This window comes from Protobothrops mucrosquamatus, unplaced genomic scaffold (genome assembly GCF_001527695.2).
Source record: "Protobothrops mucrosquamatus isolate PMUCROS unplaced genomic scaffold, P.Mucros_1.0 scaffold1087, whole genome shotgun sequence".
NCBI classification, from domain to species: Eukaryota; Metazoa; Chordata; class Lepidosauria; order Squamata; family Viperidae; genus Protobothrops; species Protobothrops mucrosquamatus.
This window is the reverse complement of record NW_015387313.1, coordinates 158,120-175,002: the sequence shown is the minus strand read 5'-3', so window position 1 is coordinate 175,002 and position 16,883 is coordinate 158,120. Positions and strand designations below refer to the sequence as shown.

At 41.9% G+C, this 16,883-nt stretch overlaps 1 protein-coding gene across 1 annotated transcript in view; it reads right to left on the bottom strand.

Annotated features, from left to right (window-relative positions):
• Positions 1-751: 751 nt before the first annotated feature.
• The window catches only part of LOC107291230 (EF-hand calcium-binding domain-containing protein 6), a 129,413-nt gene continuing 113,281 nt past the window's right edge, over positions 752-16,883 (bottom strand). The window contains exons 27-32 of the mRNA XM_029284903.1: positions 12,362-12,565; positions 8,576-8,782; positions 7,012-7,189; positions 4,384-4,568; positions 3,224-3,373; positions 752-874 (exon numbers count right to left, since the gene is read on the bottom strand). Of these exons, the coding sequence (XP_029140736.1) occupies positions 752-874; positions 3,224-3,373; positions 4,384-4,568; positions 7,012-7,189; positions 8,576-8,782; positions 12,362-12,565 (1,047 nt within the window). The remainder of the gene's footprint in view (positions 875-3,223; positions 3,374-4,383; positions 4,569-7,011; positions 7,190-8,575; positions 8,783-12,361; positions 12,566-16,883) is intronic.

Below are 16,883 nucleotides of genomic sequence, written 5' to 3'. Positions count from 1 at the left end.
AACACAGAATTTTGGTGGCCCCACACTTAACGTTTTTCACTATTTGATGCCCCTGTGGACATCTCTAGTGAAGAAAGGTGGGGGAGTGTGGGAAAAAAGGGTGGAGGAAAAGTTTCAGTGGGCCACCAATTTCATACAAATTATTTCAAGCTGATGTGAGGCAGAGACACAGACTTGCATCCCCCAAGTGAACGTGCTATTCCAGCTCTGGAAATGTCATTTGGATACAAAAGGACTTTTTAATTATGCCGGGCCCATTTTTAACAAACTTGACATATCAAAACTGGGATCAAAATTTATGCATAAACGATTTCCACAGGCTTATGCATAGCTACCACTTCTGCTGCATTCTGAGGTATCCAATTTCTGTATAATGGAGGATAATGTATTAAATATAATCCATTTAGAAAACTGAAGCAAATAAAATGGAGTAGGGTGGCTTTTAAAATCTAAATTGCGAGTTCCTGTTCTTAATAATCCTTTAATTGTGTGTATGGGTCTTGGAACTGTCACTGTAATTGTTTTCTGTTTTCACAGCTAAGTGGATTTTGAGAAAATTAATAGCCCCAACCTAGAGAAGACTGACTTCACCAGACGTTACTAGTTTCTATATTATCAGCTTTAGAAGATTGCTGATGAAGTGTTTACTAAGAGGCTGAATTTATATGGTTTTTATTAACTTCAAAATTAATAAATCTTGCTAATGATTCTTCAAGCTGAAGGGTGATTTCCCTTTACCCCTTTTTTTTTCTTATTGCAGGAATGCTCTGAGGAATTCATTGTAGGAGATTTTGGAAGTTAGGTTTTTGTCATAATATTCCAAGATGTGAAAAAACTCCTCTTCAGAGAGATTGATTCCATATTTTCGTAGCACCTGCAGAAGGGATAGAAATAGGACATAGATCTAATCTTTAATTATTTACCATCCAGAAAATTTTGTAGCAGAGAACCAAAGTGGAACACCATTTGTTTAAGCACAACCACATTCAATTCAAACCCCAGAATATTTGACATTATCTCCTCCCAGGGGACAACTTGGCTGTATTGGTTGCCGTTCTGATCTGAGATCATCAAGAATACCAGCTAATTTGGGAATTAGGCCAACACGGGGTATCACAATTCGATCAGCTCTGACAACCCACGTCTCAATGATAGATTAAAATGGACTTTCCTTGCAAATGATAGATTTCTTAAACAAAAACATGGCTAAGACAGCAATGGCCAGAATTTGTCAGCCGTACACATCTCAGGCAGGTATCCCAAGCACTGCAAGCCATAATTTCCATTTTTGAATCCCAAATCCACCTCCATTTTCCCAAGGAGGAATCTATACTGCTACATTAAGATAGGCATCTATTTTTTGGTTTAAAATAAACTCAGTCCTCGACATACGACTGTAATTGAGCCTGCTATTACTGTCATAAGTTGTGACGGTTGTTAAGCAGGTCATCATGTGGCCGTGCCTGATTTTATGATTTTTTTTTGCAGCCAGTTGTTAATAAAACACGGGGTCCTAAAGCGAATGCCATGGCTGTTTAGCAAGCCCATTGTTCACTAGGGGGCCTTTTTTTTGTGCTGGAAATTGGAAGTAAATGCTGGTTTCTGGCAAAAATGTTGTAAATCACAGTCACATACCGTGGGACACCGCTAACAGCAGCTGGTTGCTGAACACCTAAAATGCTGTCATGGGACTATGGGGTGGAGGAGGCCTCAAAACTTTAAATGCAAGTGGTAAGTAGCTTTTTCAGGGTCCATCATAACTTCAAACAGTCGCTAAGTGAACAGTCACAAATTGAGGACTACCTGTAGTATTTCAATAATATGGTCCAGTTTAATCCTGGACTATTTTTAAAAACATTGTGCTGGGGGAATGTCTATTAAGATGACTGAAACTGCTAGAGGCAGGGAGAAACTGAGGCGACTTCTAGGAAGGTTCCCCCCCCCTCCATCTTCCAATTGCTCTGGGAGACCAACCTTCACAATGATTAAAGATACAAACATGAGGTAAAGAAATTAAGCGGTAGCTTCTCTCTATTTTCCTTAAATCCCACAAATGTAAAACTGAAATAATTATTTAGTAACAAATAGAGATGTTTGTGTTATTAACACACCCCTCTAGCCTTAGCAGAAGATATAAACCAAGTCAAAAATAAAGAAAACAAGAGCTGTATAGGACAGGTGTAGGCAACCTTGGCTCTTTTATGACTCGTGGACTTCAACTCCCAGAATTCCTGAGCCAGCCATGCTGAGGGGAAAGGGAGAGGTTTCCAAGCTGAGCCATGCTGGCTCAGGAATTCTGGGAGTTGAAGTCCACGAGTCATAAAAGAGCCAAGGTTGCCTACCCCTGGTATAGGATGACCAACAGTTACTGAATGAAGGCAGTTTTTTAAAAAAAAAATGGGATTTGGATGAATTACTTCTAGCTGTGAAAGTTACAAGAGCCGGTTCTTATACTTTTATTTTGTTTATCTCAACCTTTTCATATCAGAAAAGACAACGGAAAACTATTTTCACATTCTTGTCAAGAAAATGTACGAGGACACAACTTGGGAGCAGAACTTGACTCGAGGGAGCCTTTGTCTTTGTATATTTACGCCATTTAATTGGCCCCGATATCCCTCATGTGGTTGGTGTAACAAAGCTATAACAAAGTAAATAGTAGTTTTTAAACCTCTAATTAAACCCACCAATTAAACCAAGAAACCAATCAAGAGTCAGCACTTAAATATCAAGACAACTGTGAGATATTAGTGCCTCCATACAAGTTTACATAAAATGTAACTTCAAATGCCACCCAAAAAAAACCCAACCCTCTCCTTGGGTGGAAAAGCTTTCATTGGAAAGGTGCTTTTACAACCCACTGCTCAAATTTTGCAACTAATGTGTACAGGGAGCTTCGTATTGTAAGGGCAATTTCCTTCAAGGCCTGGTTCACTTGGTGGCAAAAACATAAACACAAGTAAAAATGTTAAAATTGGCATTTAGTTTCAGCAGGTGATACCACCTGGCTCTCTTTATTTATGCTTGGAAGCGAAGCAGGTCTGGGCCTGAATAGTACCCGCGTGGAAGACAGCAGTGAATGCCAGGGCTGTAGGCTAGTCTGGGCAAAACAGCCGCCGAAGAAGAGGAGCACCATTCCATATGATTCCCATGGTAACTACATGGACGTGCCTATGAAGCCATCAACTCTGCTCAACGGAAGTTTTAGCAATAAACAAACTACCTGTCGGAAATCTTGGATGCTGAGAAGGCCAGTCCCACTTTCATCATAGAACTTAAATGTCCGCCTCATTGGCCGCCAGCAGTGCAGGATCTGGGGTTGTATCCTCATCATTGCATTGAGAAAGGTGGGGGACTGTGGTCCAGGGATGTTCTAGCAGAGAGGTGGAAAAGTCAGATCCCCTTTCACTGGATAGATCAGTGTTCTTCAAACATAGCAGTTTGAAGATGGGTGGGCTCCAACTTCCAGAATTCCCCAGCCAGCGTGCTCAACCCCCGTCCACCCACCTTCAAGTTGCTAAGGCTGGGGAAACAGTGGGATAGACAAAGATGTACTTCGGATATATTAAAACAAGGTCCTTGTAAGAGGAGAGCTGGATTAGTGAATGCTGACAAAAGGTCAGAAGGTGTCCGGTCACATCTTTTCCAACTAACACGTTTTATTGAAAGGCAGGTGTTTTTCTAAACCACAAGTAATTGCATGTTCACACACGTGACATTTTTGTGGATATATGGCAGTGGTGGCGAACCTATGGCACGGGTGACAGAGGCGGCACTCGGAGCCCTCTCTGTGGGCACACATGCCGTTGCCCCAGCCTTGCCTCCCCCACGACCCCCTCACCAGCAGCCTCTCTGGAGGAGAGTCGTCCCCGAGCGTGGCCCACGCGGAGCAGCACAGCCAACGACATGGCAGTCAGGCAGTGTAGACAAGACTCTGCCCTCATACCCCATCACGCACAGTTGATGCTGCGGGGCGCGGGCAGAGGGCGTGGCCGCCATGGCGCTGCTGGGCTGCCTGGGCAATCTACGGCGGGCCCTGGAGGCAGTGAGTGGCCCTGTGGGAAGGCGGGGTGGGGGTAGAGCGGGGGCGGGGCGGGGGTGGAATGGGGGCAGGGCCAGTTTTTGGGCACTCGGTCTCTAAAAGGTTCGCCATCACTGATATATGGGTTATGTGCCCACGTGGGTCCATTTCAGTTCTTCAGTTATAATTCATCTTCTGTGGATATATTTCCTTCATTGCAATCAGGACTGGGTTTGGCTTATGTGAGTGTTAAAACAGCTGTACTACTTGGAGAGATGAAAGATGTGTAACTAGGGAAGACAACCATCCCACACACACCCCTTTTAGCATAGAAGCTCCCCCTTTCACCAAGGAGTGCTTACCTGGACCCGTGAGTTTTGGATCAGAAGTCTCTGCAGAGGAGATACTTCTTGTTGTTTAAACAGCAGCACACAGCTTTGAAGGAAGTCACAGTATGCAAACTTGCCTACACTCTTAAAATCATATTTTGTTATGAGCTGCTGAATTTCTTCTTTGGTTAAATTCAAATGAAATTTCTCTATTATACCTGTAGGAACCAAGGTTGCAAGATGAAACCAACTGATCTGATTCGAACCTGCGTCTAGAAGTGACAGTTTGGGTCTCTTCTGCTGAAATAATAGGAATCATATACTCAGGGCTTTTTTTCTCATAGAATGCCCAGAACGGAGTTCCGGCACCTTTTTTGGATTGAACCTTGTAGGGTAGGCAAGGTGGGTTGTATGACGTGTGAGAGTTCCGGCACCTTTGTTTTTTAGAAAAAAAGCACTGCATATACTCACTCAGCTGCATCGGACAATCCTCTTGAGCAGTGTTTGCCTACTTTAGCAGCTTCAAGGTGTGTGGAGTTCAACTCCCAGGATTCCTGTGAGTTGAGGTCCATACATCTTAAAGTTGCCAAGGTTGAGAAACACCGATCTTGAGGATTAGAATATTAATCAACCATAACACCCAAATGCATCCTTAATTTGGGCTATCTACATTAGATAATTGGCAGGTGACTTCCTGAACTGGGTATGTCTGTAGGGTGTGATCAAAAAAGCCAAGGTGCAGTCAAGTTTAGCAGTCAAAGCTCTCTCTCTCTCTCTCTCTCTCTCTCTCTCTCTCTCTCTCTCTCTCTCTCTCTCTCTCTCTCTGTGTGTGTGTGTGTGTGTGTGTGTGTGTGTGTGTAATGCACATAAAAAGTGGAGCTTTGATCTCAATATCACAGTTGGCATTCTGACGTTTTTGACCACACCTTGCAGACACTCATGGAAATATTTCAGGAATTATGAAGGGATACCTAAGTATAGATCGGTGCACTACAGCTTATTTGTATGTGTGAATTGTGTTATTTGCAGTTGTGTGGATGAAAAAGAACATGGAAGCCACTTTGGGGAAAAAATCCAATCATTTTTGTTTGATATGGTCAAGAGGAACTGGTCTGGTGTTCACAGACTGTATTGATCATACTTTCCAGAGACGGACACACAGAGGTCAACTGGATCTGATGCTGGTAACCATGCGTCTTTCTTATCCCTGGAGATGATATTGGTCTGATTTCACAAGAAAAGACAACCACATGGAGAAGAGCTGAACTAGGCTAAAAAGAATCAGGATTATCAGCCACAGGGAAACTGAGGATAGATTTAAAAATTAGGCTACACCTGATGCACTCAAAATGATAGCAATTTTTTAAAAAAACCTTTTTCTTTTGCTTCTGTGAGTAGGATTCAGTGAGCAGCATGATAGGAAGATTGACAGCAGCAAAAAGAGTGATATATATCTCTATTAAAATTCCAAGCCTGCTCTTAAGTGGAATAATTGCTCAATCAAGGAACTCAGGAGGCTGCAGCATTATGAGGAGTAGAACCAACACACCACTCCTTTGATGCCCATTAATCTCCATGCCATATCTAATTTTAATTAAAACACTTTTAATTAAAAGAGAATTAAAGAACTTTGCTTCTTTCCAAGATTGCATATGGTCCCAGACGGATGCATGCATTTTTGGAAACTAACAGTGGGTGTGGCTGGTGCCCAGCTGTCTAGGTAAAGGGAAATAGACTGGGGTAGACACTGGGGTGAGGGGGGGGGACAGCCTAATATATATATAGCAACTTGGGGTGATCAAAAAAGTCAAGATGCAGCCATGGCAGTGGGACTGAAGCTTTATCTGGTTTTTTTTTTTTTTAACGTGCAAGGCACCATCTTGACTTTTTGGACCACAATCTGTGGATGCCCCGGGATAGCAGCTTTTTGGTGAGAATGACTGACACCACTTTCAAATTCTAAATAAGATTTAGAAGATATATGAAATGAAGGATTATTCACAAGAAAGATATATTTCGGTTTGGAGAAGATGGGTAGATTATATTGAGAAGAAATATGGGACCAAAAAGTTCCATTTGGTTTTTGAGTGAATTTTAGAGTATTATTATTGTTGTTATACAGTTTATTTGTCCTTATTTTTAATTATTAATATGATATTATTATTATTATTGTGTCTAATCTTAATATATTTTATGTTAAAAAGAGAGTTAAAGGATTTTACAGATTTGTTATTCTAATAATTGATTAATGTTAGTTAGAATATGATTATCCTATTGTTAACCCTGTGATTAGCTCTGGGAAGTAGGGTTGCCAGGTGTCCACTATTTGAGTGGACAGTCCACTTTTTACACATTATGTTCACTATTTTTTTCACAAAATAATGGACATTTTTTTAATTCAAAAGCTTTATGATGAAATGGTACGTAATCTAAAGCTGTACAGTCTACTTTTTTTACTACTTAACCCCCCCCCGCCCCGCTTGTCCGCTATTTTTTGGAAGCAGACCTGGCAACCCTACTGGGAAGTGGGGGGGGAGGGAGGGGGGAGGGGGAGGGAGGGAGGGTTTTGGAGAGGGTGGGCAATTATATTGTAAAACTTTTATAAAACTTTTAATAAAAAAAAAAAATTCTAAATAAGATTTTTTAAAAAAGACAACCAACCTAAAATATCTTCTACGGAGATTTCTCCTGAGCGCTCCACATCCTTCTCTCGACATTCTTTCAGGATTTCTTTCCAACAGTGCTGAACATTTTTCCGAATTTTACTTTCAATTGGCTGGCAATTCAGAATAGGTGGAGTGGGAACACCTGCTGTGTAAGGCCTGCCGGCAGTTGGGACCTAAAGAGAGGACAAACGCCTCAGCTTGCCATTCAGGGCTCAAGGGAATGAAATGTGATTGCTTTCTAAATCTGGGGCAGAATAAAATTAAGGATAGTGATTAGAAATTTTCTTTTTATTCGGAAATCACAACGATTACAGGTAGGCCTAACTTAGCCACCATAACTGGGATCAGCACTCCCACACTAAGCAACACGGCTGTTATGTGAAACTTCACAGGACTGCAACAGGGTTACGACACTTCCATTGTTAAGTGAATGGCTGCAGTCATTAAGTGAGATGTTGCCTGACCATCACTTGCAATTTTACGGCCAGCTTCCCCAGAGGTGGTTGTGAAGCATGCAAATGGCAATCATGTCACTGTGGGCACACTACAACAGTCATAAATGTGAGGACCAGGTGTGAAGTTATTTTTTTTTCCAGTGCTAAGCAAGGCTGGAGTTAGCAAATATTTGGATGGGAGACCACCCTGACAGGAACCTGGACTGCTGTGTAAACTGGATAGTGAAAAAGCTAAACAAAACAGGAAACATAAGAAGCAATCTGGAGTCAATGTGGTTACCAAGAAAATTGCATGGCTGTGTCCAAGAAATCACTAGGAATCGAAACCTATTCAAAGGAGAAGTGACTTCACTATTTCTGAAGTCCTGACATAAAATCTCTCAAGTCTTTGCTGGCTGCTTTCTCAGTTGCGAATCCCAACTTAAAACCTCAAGAAAGGAAGACAGCAGTAACAATAGCACTTAGACTTACATACCGCTTCACAGGGCTTTACAGCCCTCTCTAAGCGGTTTACAGAGTCAGCATTTTGCCCCCAACAATCTGGGTCCTCATTTTACCGACCTTGGAAGGATGGAAGGCTGAGTCATGTCAACGCTGCAAATACTGCATATTCTTGCTTTGACAATATGCAGAACTGTCTGGTATTTATATAGTTAAACCAGCAACTGGGAAAGAGGGAGGAGCATAAGGATAGCCCGGGAGAAAGAAACCGGAAGTAAATCACATCTTCCAAGTTGATTGGAAGATGTGAACCATGACCCCAAAATAAGGGAGTGGGAAATGCTTAGAATGTATATGCGTAACGGAAGAGAAGCTAGACCTAAGCATTTCCACCATGTTGTACTGACGTCTCTGTAACCTTAATAAATGCTTTTAGGAAAAATATGCCTGAAAGTCCTTTTAAGTGTTTCGTTAATCAGACACATGACAAGTCAACCTTGAGCCAGTCAGGATTGAACTGCTGACAGTCGGCAGTATTAGACTGCAATACTGCATTCTAACCACTGTGCCATCATGGCTCTTTGATAGCATCCAAACTGCCAAAGAAGAAAGCAAATGTTTTAGTCTCATTTCCAGATCAGAAGAAGGACATGATATACTCACCCTCTTTGGGGATTGAGGATGAGTTGCGGTTTTGGGTCGTAAAGGAACCCGTGATTCAGGTTCAGCAGCCAAGACTGGTTTGCTGGGATTCTCTACATTGGTCATATCAGACATTCCTCCTCCTTCAGAGCTGAAATTCCTCAAAAATCCAGGATATTTCAATTTCCCACTCAGGTCAAGGGGTACTGTGTTCCAGAGATTTTCGAACTAAGCACACAGAAACAGATCTATTAGCATATATGAGGTCAGGCATTTGGCATATGATAGATGAGTCAAGCAAAGATAACACAGGACAAGAAAACAAGGTCCCCCCAACAATCTTTGATGAAGGAAATTCATCTTCAGTTGAAGGGTGTCCATAGAGTATGGTTAAAGATGACAAGATGACAGCTGCAAATGTGTGACTGAAGCACTTCTCTTGCTGGTGTATGTGAATCCTATCCCCTTTCTACTTGAATCAGTTATGTACTAGTTGCAGCGGCCATCTTGATGTTTGGAGAGGATGCTCCTATAGGACGCACAGTCTAAAAATGGGATGGAGTAAAAAGAAGAGCCTTGTGGTCAGATGGACAGGGAGTGATCCTACAGTGAGCCAATGGGAGCTCTACCAGCTGCTGATCTCCTTGAGGGTTCACCTTCAGGTAAATCAGAATTTTCACTCGGGAGGTTGCAATATATTTTCCAATACAAAGCCCTATGTTTCCACTTGGATGCAGCTTTAACCTGTCTCAGAAGCAGGATGGCAGCAAGATGGAGGTTCTGTTGCAAGGATATGTCCTTTACAAAGAAATAGCAAGATGGTCTGAGGCCTAAAACTCTGAGGCAATATGAATATCTAATGAAAATATGACAGCTAGGGCAAAAAAGCACATAATATCTTTGTTGTTCCTTGAGGGATTTTTTTAAACCACGAACAAGGAAGTCCCTCCAAGAATCTATAAAGGGCCTACAAGAGAAGCTCTGCTGGGAAGTTGCCTGAGGACTCAGTGAATTGGGTCAGTGGTTGAAACCCCCAAGATCCCAACCTTGAAGGCTTTTAAGAGACAGGACATATCTTAGTTGCAAACTAAGACTTCACCTCAGAGTTGAGGTTTGTTCTTAAGCCATCTTTCTGGCCAAGTAACCTGAATATCTGCCCGTATAAGATTGCTGGGAGAATGAGTTCAGCCTGGCCATACTGCCATTTCCTGTTTTCCCAGCTCCTAATCTGCTCAGTTTCTGGAATTGCATCTTGTTGCTACTCCAATATTTGTCCTAGGATTGCCTTGCTGTTTTTGAGACTTGACTCTCTGTCTGTTTGTGATCTCAGACAAAAAAACCTGAGCAAAACTGTTAAGACTGAAGACCAGTTTTGTTCTTCCTGCTTTATTTTACATTCTGGAAGTGAGACAGTATGTATTTGCAGAAAATCCTTTCATCTTTTACTGATCTACTCTAATCTGATTCTTCTTTAAGTGTCTTTGGGGAAGAGAAAGAGGAGAAAATGGTGCTTGGGTTGGATCCAGGAATGGAATAAAAAGTTTGGTTGTTCCTTTGTTTTAGTTCTTGGATTGACTGTCTGAACAAGTGAAATGCTGGATCAGTGCAGGAAAGCCTAGGATCAAGATATTAAGTCATCAGTGTGGATATGCACACATGGAAATTCAGTGCCAATTTCAATGGCTTGTATTTCTAATACTGTATACACTCCACGATGGGTTAATGATTTGTTCTGGGGTTTGAACAGGCAAGTTAATTTTTGTTTTTCTTTAATGTGCATGCATACTCATGTACGCACACATACACACACTTTGCTCAACTTCCTGACATGCCACAGAATTAGACCTTAGAGAAAACTTCATCACCTCTAAGGCTTTGATTTGCATGTGGCAAGTTGGAGGAAAACATCAAAGACCACAAGTACATTTTGAATTTCCTTTTAACTTTCCCCCATTGGACACATGTCTACCATATTATAAATTATACAAAGCAAAGCACACTGCACTACTTAGAGGGCTTCAAAATGTTTTCTCAAGCATCAACTGAATATTATCATTGCTTTGAGTTCCATGTTAACTATCATTTGAAGGTTGCCAGCCTGGGAAATCTATCAACAATGTAATAGACAAGATGAAGTGGAAACCTTCATACATATCCAGCAAAAGGTACAGTAGTTCCTAAGAAGCTTCAACAAAAGTAGAGGAACTGGGGACTTGGCCTCAATCAGTTGCAGATTTATTTATTTTTGGGAGTTCTTGGTATATTTAAGACTAGTTGAATCCTGTTTAATTGGGTTCCAGTTATAATTTTCATACAGGGTGCCGGGATTAACATGAAACAAAAAAGAGCTGTTTTTTTGCACAGGGATCTTGGATCTATTAACAAAGGCAGCTTCCTGAAGAACTTCTGTCCATTTCCTGCTCTCACTTCCTTCCTGTCAGCCTCCACTGGGCTTAAAGCGGACTATATTTCTGGCACATCTTGGGACCAGTTGTGATTCTCTCATTGGGCCATTCTTGGCCAGAGATACTGCAAAGTTAACAGCATCTCAGCCTACTTGGAATCAGGGGACCAAAAGCAGTGACTGATAATAGACCCACATGAAATCCATCTTCTCTGGGTCAGATGCTCCTTACATCAATAAGCTCAAGAATCAAGAATCAGGTTTTGTTCATGAAACAGGGGGAAACTGCACTTATGATCTGTACTTTCAATGATTACAAAAAAAAATAATCTGGATAATAGAAAAAAGTGACCTTTTTGTGTAATCATAGAGTAAGCAATTGTACTTATACATTTGCTGCAAAGGAAACTGGAAGCTTTTTTCTATTTATTTTTTCTTTCAGTACATTTGTTATTTTTTTACTATTTATTAGATTGTGTTGATTTTTATGTTCTTTGCAAAACTGTTAATAAAAATGCATATAAAAAGAATCAAGTAGTTTTGCTCAAAAGGGGTTAAACAGGCTATCGCTTTTAAGTAAGAGAACATTTTTTGTTTTTGAATATAAAAGAATGTACACCTATGTCAGTGGTGGCGAACCTATGGCCCGGGTGCCAGAGGCGGCACTCAGACCCCTCTCTGTGGGCCCACGTGCCGTCGCCCCAGTCCTAGGCCTTCAGCTGGGTTTTATAAAACCTTTTTGCTTTAGGCGTCCGCTGCCGTGTGCAAAAAAAAGAGAGGGTTCAATCAGTCAATTTCAACTTCTCACGGGAAAAAAAAAGATCTTGCAAAGTTGAAATTGATTGATTGAACTTTTTAGTCCCACCCAGTCTACCGTTACCACCGCAGCCACGCCCACCCAATTGGCCACGCCCACCCAATTGGCCCACACCCAGCCAATGGGCCACACCTACCCGGCACTCAACGATGCATAAGTGGGTTTGGGGTTGCAGTTTGGGCACTCAGTCTCTAAAAGGTTCGCCATCACCGACCTATGTTATAACATTTCCACTCAACACTTCTGTATTCAGTTGCATAAAAGAGATTCTCACAGGCATTGAAAAAGGGGAAGAAAGATCAGTGACCTAATGCATTATTTATACTTTGGGCAGTGGTGGGATTCAAATATGTGAACAACCGGGTCTCTGTGTGGATGCCGCTTCTGGAAGTCCATTCTGGGGCCTGGGCAACAAACAAATTAGCTACCGATTCTGCCGAACTGGTGCGAACTGGCTGAATCCCACCACTGACCTTAGGCCGGGTAACACAAATAACTTGGCATGGCCATATCAGTATTTCCTAGGTGAGCATTTTTCTCTCTGGGACAGAGGAAATGAGTCCTAAGGAATTCCCACTTTCCTCACCTGTTCATCAGTTAGCAGCAAGAACCGTCGATTGCAGATATCTCTGAACACCTCTTTAGATACCAGATTTGTTCTTGTGCTATCTGCGTTTTTAAACTCCTGCTCAATGGCTTGAAAGCGGGCACTCACTACCTCCTGTATGCGGGCCAAAACCTCTTGATTGGATAGCTCCCGGCAAGCAAATCGAGTCTGCTCTCTTTCTGCCTGGTTAGAATGTATAAGAGAAAGTAATTTCAAAGGGATCCAACGTCTCTTAAGGATCATACAGGAATCCTTCATCCAATAGCGTCACCAAGGTCAGCTTGGATTCTGTGCACCATGCAATTTTGCTGAAGGTATATCAGGAAATGCAAGGGAAAAGGACAAGAGGTCAAGAATAAGGACATAACACCATTATTTAAACTATGAAGCAAGGTTATTATTTGCCTAAGAACACTTTTACCTTTTGAGCACAAGGCAAATTCTGGCTAATTGAATTCTGCAAATATAATTTCACTCAGCCTTTCTTCAAGTTGGGTCGGGAAAAGATGGGAAAGATTCACGATTTATGCTGGTCTAAGACCATAATGAACTTTGCTAGTTACCTGCTTGGGTCCATGGCAGTGCCTATCCGCATAGTAGATTTAAAGGAAGGAATAGTAAAAAAGGAATTTGACCAAATGCGGGCATATGTTTAGAAAATTCCAAGAGAGAGTCAAAACAATAAAACAAGCTTACTACACAGTTCTCGCCCACTTACATAATCTTACATGCTGGAAAGCCTGCTGAATTTGAAAATAAGAAAAAAAAAAGGCTTGGTAGGAACACAACTGTTGTTGCCCATTTCAAGCACACTCTGATTAAGAAAAGTGCTAAAGAAAATCTTCATACACATACAGTATATGAACTCCCGTGAATCTAATCCTATACAGAACCAAAAGTTTACTCTTCCAAGCTTTTGGACTTGTGCTGGAGCCCATCCCCAAGGAACTTCTCTCCAGCAGCGTGTGCGCTTTGGGCTATTCTGTGTGCGGTATTTATATGGTGCCTGTTGTGTGTGTAGCTTTTTTGAGACCTGCAATCTAATCCTATATTTGATATTATTTGTATTAAATCCTGGGAAAGAGAACGGCTTTTCATTGATGAAACTTGTATAGATCTGTGTACGAAATTCTCAGAAACCACACATATCATGTCACTCATCGGATGGAAAACAACAATGTTGTCATATGTCATATTATAACATGCCTTTGCTGTCCAGGCTGAGGTTGAGAAACACTGCTTTAGATACTCCTTTGGCATTAGCCACGAGAGGATGATTTTTGTTGTGATACACACTCCTTGCAATACCTTTCCTCCCGGAAATCAAGACAGCACAGATTTTACTACATTTTAGGCACCCATTGAAAATGTTTTTATTTGTCTCAACATTTGAGGGCTGAATTGAGTTACTTAACTGCACCACCTATGCATCTTATGTTTGTATTTTATGTATTTTAGAGCTTTACATTTTAATAAGATTTTAACTCCATATACTGCCCAAAGCTCTGTTGGTATGTAGGTAGCATGCATCTTCCATTGTACGAGATGCATATAAAACCAATTTCCATGGCTCAGTGAATTATTTCAAGGTGGCTGACTATAAAGGTATATAGTATTGCACTTCTTTTAGGTCTGGACAAGCCAAGGAGCCAACCTCAGCCTTGACCAAACTCCCTATGTAACATGTGTAAACATAAGGAAGATTATGTGTACACATAAGGAGGATTACAATATTCTTTCATATTACTTCCCCATTCATAGTAAGGATGCCTCGTAGGCAAAGGTTCTCCCAAAGCCTGTTTCTTCAGTAATTAGAGTTTATCCAGCCTATTGAAATCTTTATTTCAAAAAAGTCTTACCGTTTGGCTACCAGATCTGATTTATCCCCACACCATTCCCTGTTTCAACTGCTCTGGAACTCTGGAAAATGAATGTTCTGTCAACTAGTTTAAAAAACCTGGCTGGTAGACATCAGTTTAGGCTCCATGAAGCCATGATATGTGGCTAAAATGCGGAAGAGGGTATTTGGAAAAAAAGACCGGGAGAACCATCCAACCAATAAATCACTACTTTTTATTTATTCCATTCAATCGTATCTGATTCTCGGAGACAGTCTGGACAAGTCCCTTTTTTGGCAAAGTTTTTAGGAAATAGTTTGCTATTGCCTCCTTCCTAGGGCTGAAAGAAAGTCACCGGCTCAAGATTACTCAGATGGCTTTATGCCTAAGGTAGGACTAGAACTCAGGGTCCCCTGGTTTCTAGCCTGATGCCTTTACCATTATATTAGACTGGTTCCCTAAATCAGGGCTTTTCAAGCAGTGGTATGGGTACCACCTGTGGTACATTGGCACCTGGCAGGTGATATGCAACCATCCTAGAAAAGTGGTAGCAGGGGAGGGGAATGAGCTGAACTGGTGGCAGCACTGCACAAGCCTGAGGGAGAGACGGCTGGAGCTGCAGGGCTGTCAGGGCTCAGCAGAAGCACCAGGATCAGTGCCGCTTTCCAGCTGATTGGCGCTTCTTTGGGGCTGTCAGGGCTTAGTGGAAGTGCCAGGATCAGTGCCAGGCTCCAGCTGGAGCTCGGCGCTGATCCTGGTCCTTCTGCTGAGCCCTGAAGAAGCACCAATCAGCTGGAATGTTGCAGCATCTCCAGGGTCTTGTGATTTACATTCAGATGCTTGGCAACTGATTCATATTTATGACGGTCAGTGTCCCAGGGTCATGTGAAGTGACCAAAACCTGCTGCAATCACCCAGCAGATGGGGGGGGAAATAAAAATCAAACACCCTCCACACCCCCACACCCCTACCAATCCTCAACAGAAATGCTCACAACAATGAAAACCTCGGACAGGAGGAAGAGCGCCGCCGGGCGGGCAGGCAGGTGTCTTGCTCGGCTGTGACTTGGGGGGCACTTTTTCAGTGCCATTGTAACTTCGAACAGTCACTAAGTGAACTGTTTTAAGTTGAGGACTACCTGTACTTTATCACTTTTTTCCTTTTTTTTTTTTTTGGGTCATCAAGTTTTTGACACCTTGCTAGGCGATGGGTGGTACTCGGATGTTGCCATATCCTAAAAGTGGTACAATGGGTGAAAAGGTTGAAAAGCCCTGCCCTAAATCATCACTACTGTCCAACGATTAGCAGAGTCTTTTAAGAAATGGCAGACTCTCCTTCAAGGGAGATGTTTAGCTGGATCCTGGATGGCCATAAATAGGGGAGGCTGAAATGGTGAGCTTCTGCACAGGGCTGGACAAAAGGAGTATTTCTTAAAGGGTGGCCTAGAACAGAGTTCCCCAACCTTTCTAGCTTTGTGGGCCAGCGGGAGTGGGGAGAGGGGATTGTTCCGCACGAGTGGTTGGCAAGCCTGTGCACACAGCTCCACTTGCGCAAGTGGCATGCAGCTGCGACCACTGTTTATTGGATTACAACACCCATAATTCCAAGCCAGTGGGACCTGTGCCTGTGGCTTGCTAGGCATGACTTCTAGAGCACCAGACTGAAGAAGACTGCCTTAGGGATTATGAAAAATATACAGGTGAAATTTATATCCCATTTTTCTCAAGACAGAATATATTTCATTTTATTTTCACAACATGTAGGTGTCTGGGTCAAAACATCCATAGTGACCTGAACTGCCTTTTCCTGGCTGGAAATCCAAGACCTCCCCACTGATCTGATTAAGTCAAGCTAGACTGAATGCTCATTTTATAGTTCTCTTATTTTCTAGAATCAGAGATTTTGGCCATGCTAGTATCACATCATTATTATATGGTTGCCTATAGTGTTAAAAAGACGCCTCTGTCTGGCTTCCTTTGGTGACTTCACACCTTGCTTGAAAATTAAATACACATCAAAAGTGCAAATATACTAGAAACCCTTTGGAAGTAATTAAAACCAAAATGAATTGAAAGACACTATGACATTACAACTTTAATAAATATGCAAACTAATCTGACCAACTTGCACAGATATTATAACTAGACAGAAAATACACTCTGCTTTTGTAAGTCAGCCTCCCACTGAGTCTCATACCAAATGGAAGCTCATGAAAAATAATCTTGAGCATTTAAAAAGAAAAAAGGTTATGAGGGTGATGATGCCAGCTTTATAATCAATCAACACTCGTGGGTTTTAATAAGCAGCAAATTGATTCTCCTGCCCATTGGGTTCATCTCATTTAGAGCAAAGCCAGGACATTCAAGATAAAGTGCAGATATTGATCATGGCTATGATTGAAACCCCACCCCTTTTGAAGGCCAGGTGATGCATGCATAAAAGGTTTATCTCTATCATATGGTTGTGCCCACAATCTTGACTTTTTTGATACCTGGTGCTCTTGAGCAGAACCGCCTACAATTAATTAAAACATGCATCTCACTCACCTTGATCAGACTGCAACAGTGGATAATGTACCAACAAGGGGAAAAGAAAACCTGCAAATTCAACAACGCCTAAATATACAGCTAATCCTCAAATTATGATTACAGCTGGGGCCAGAA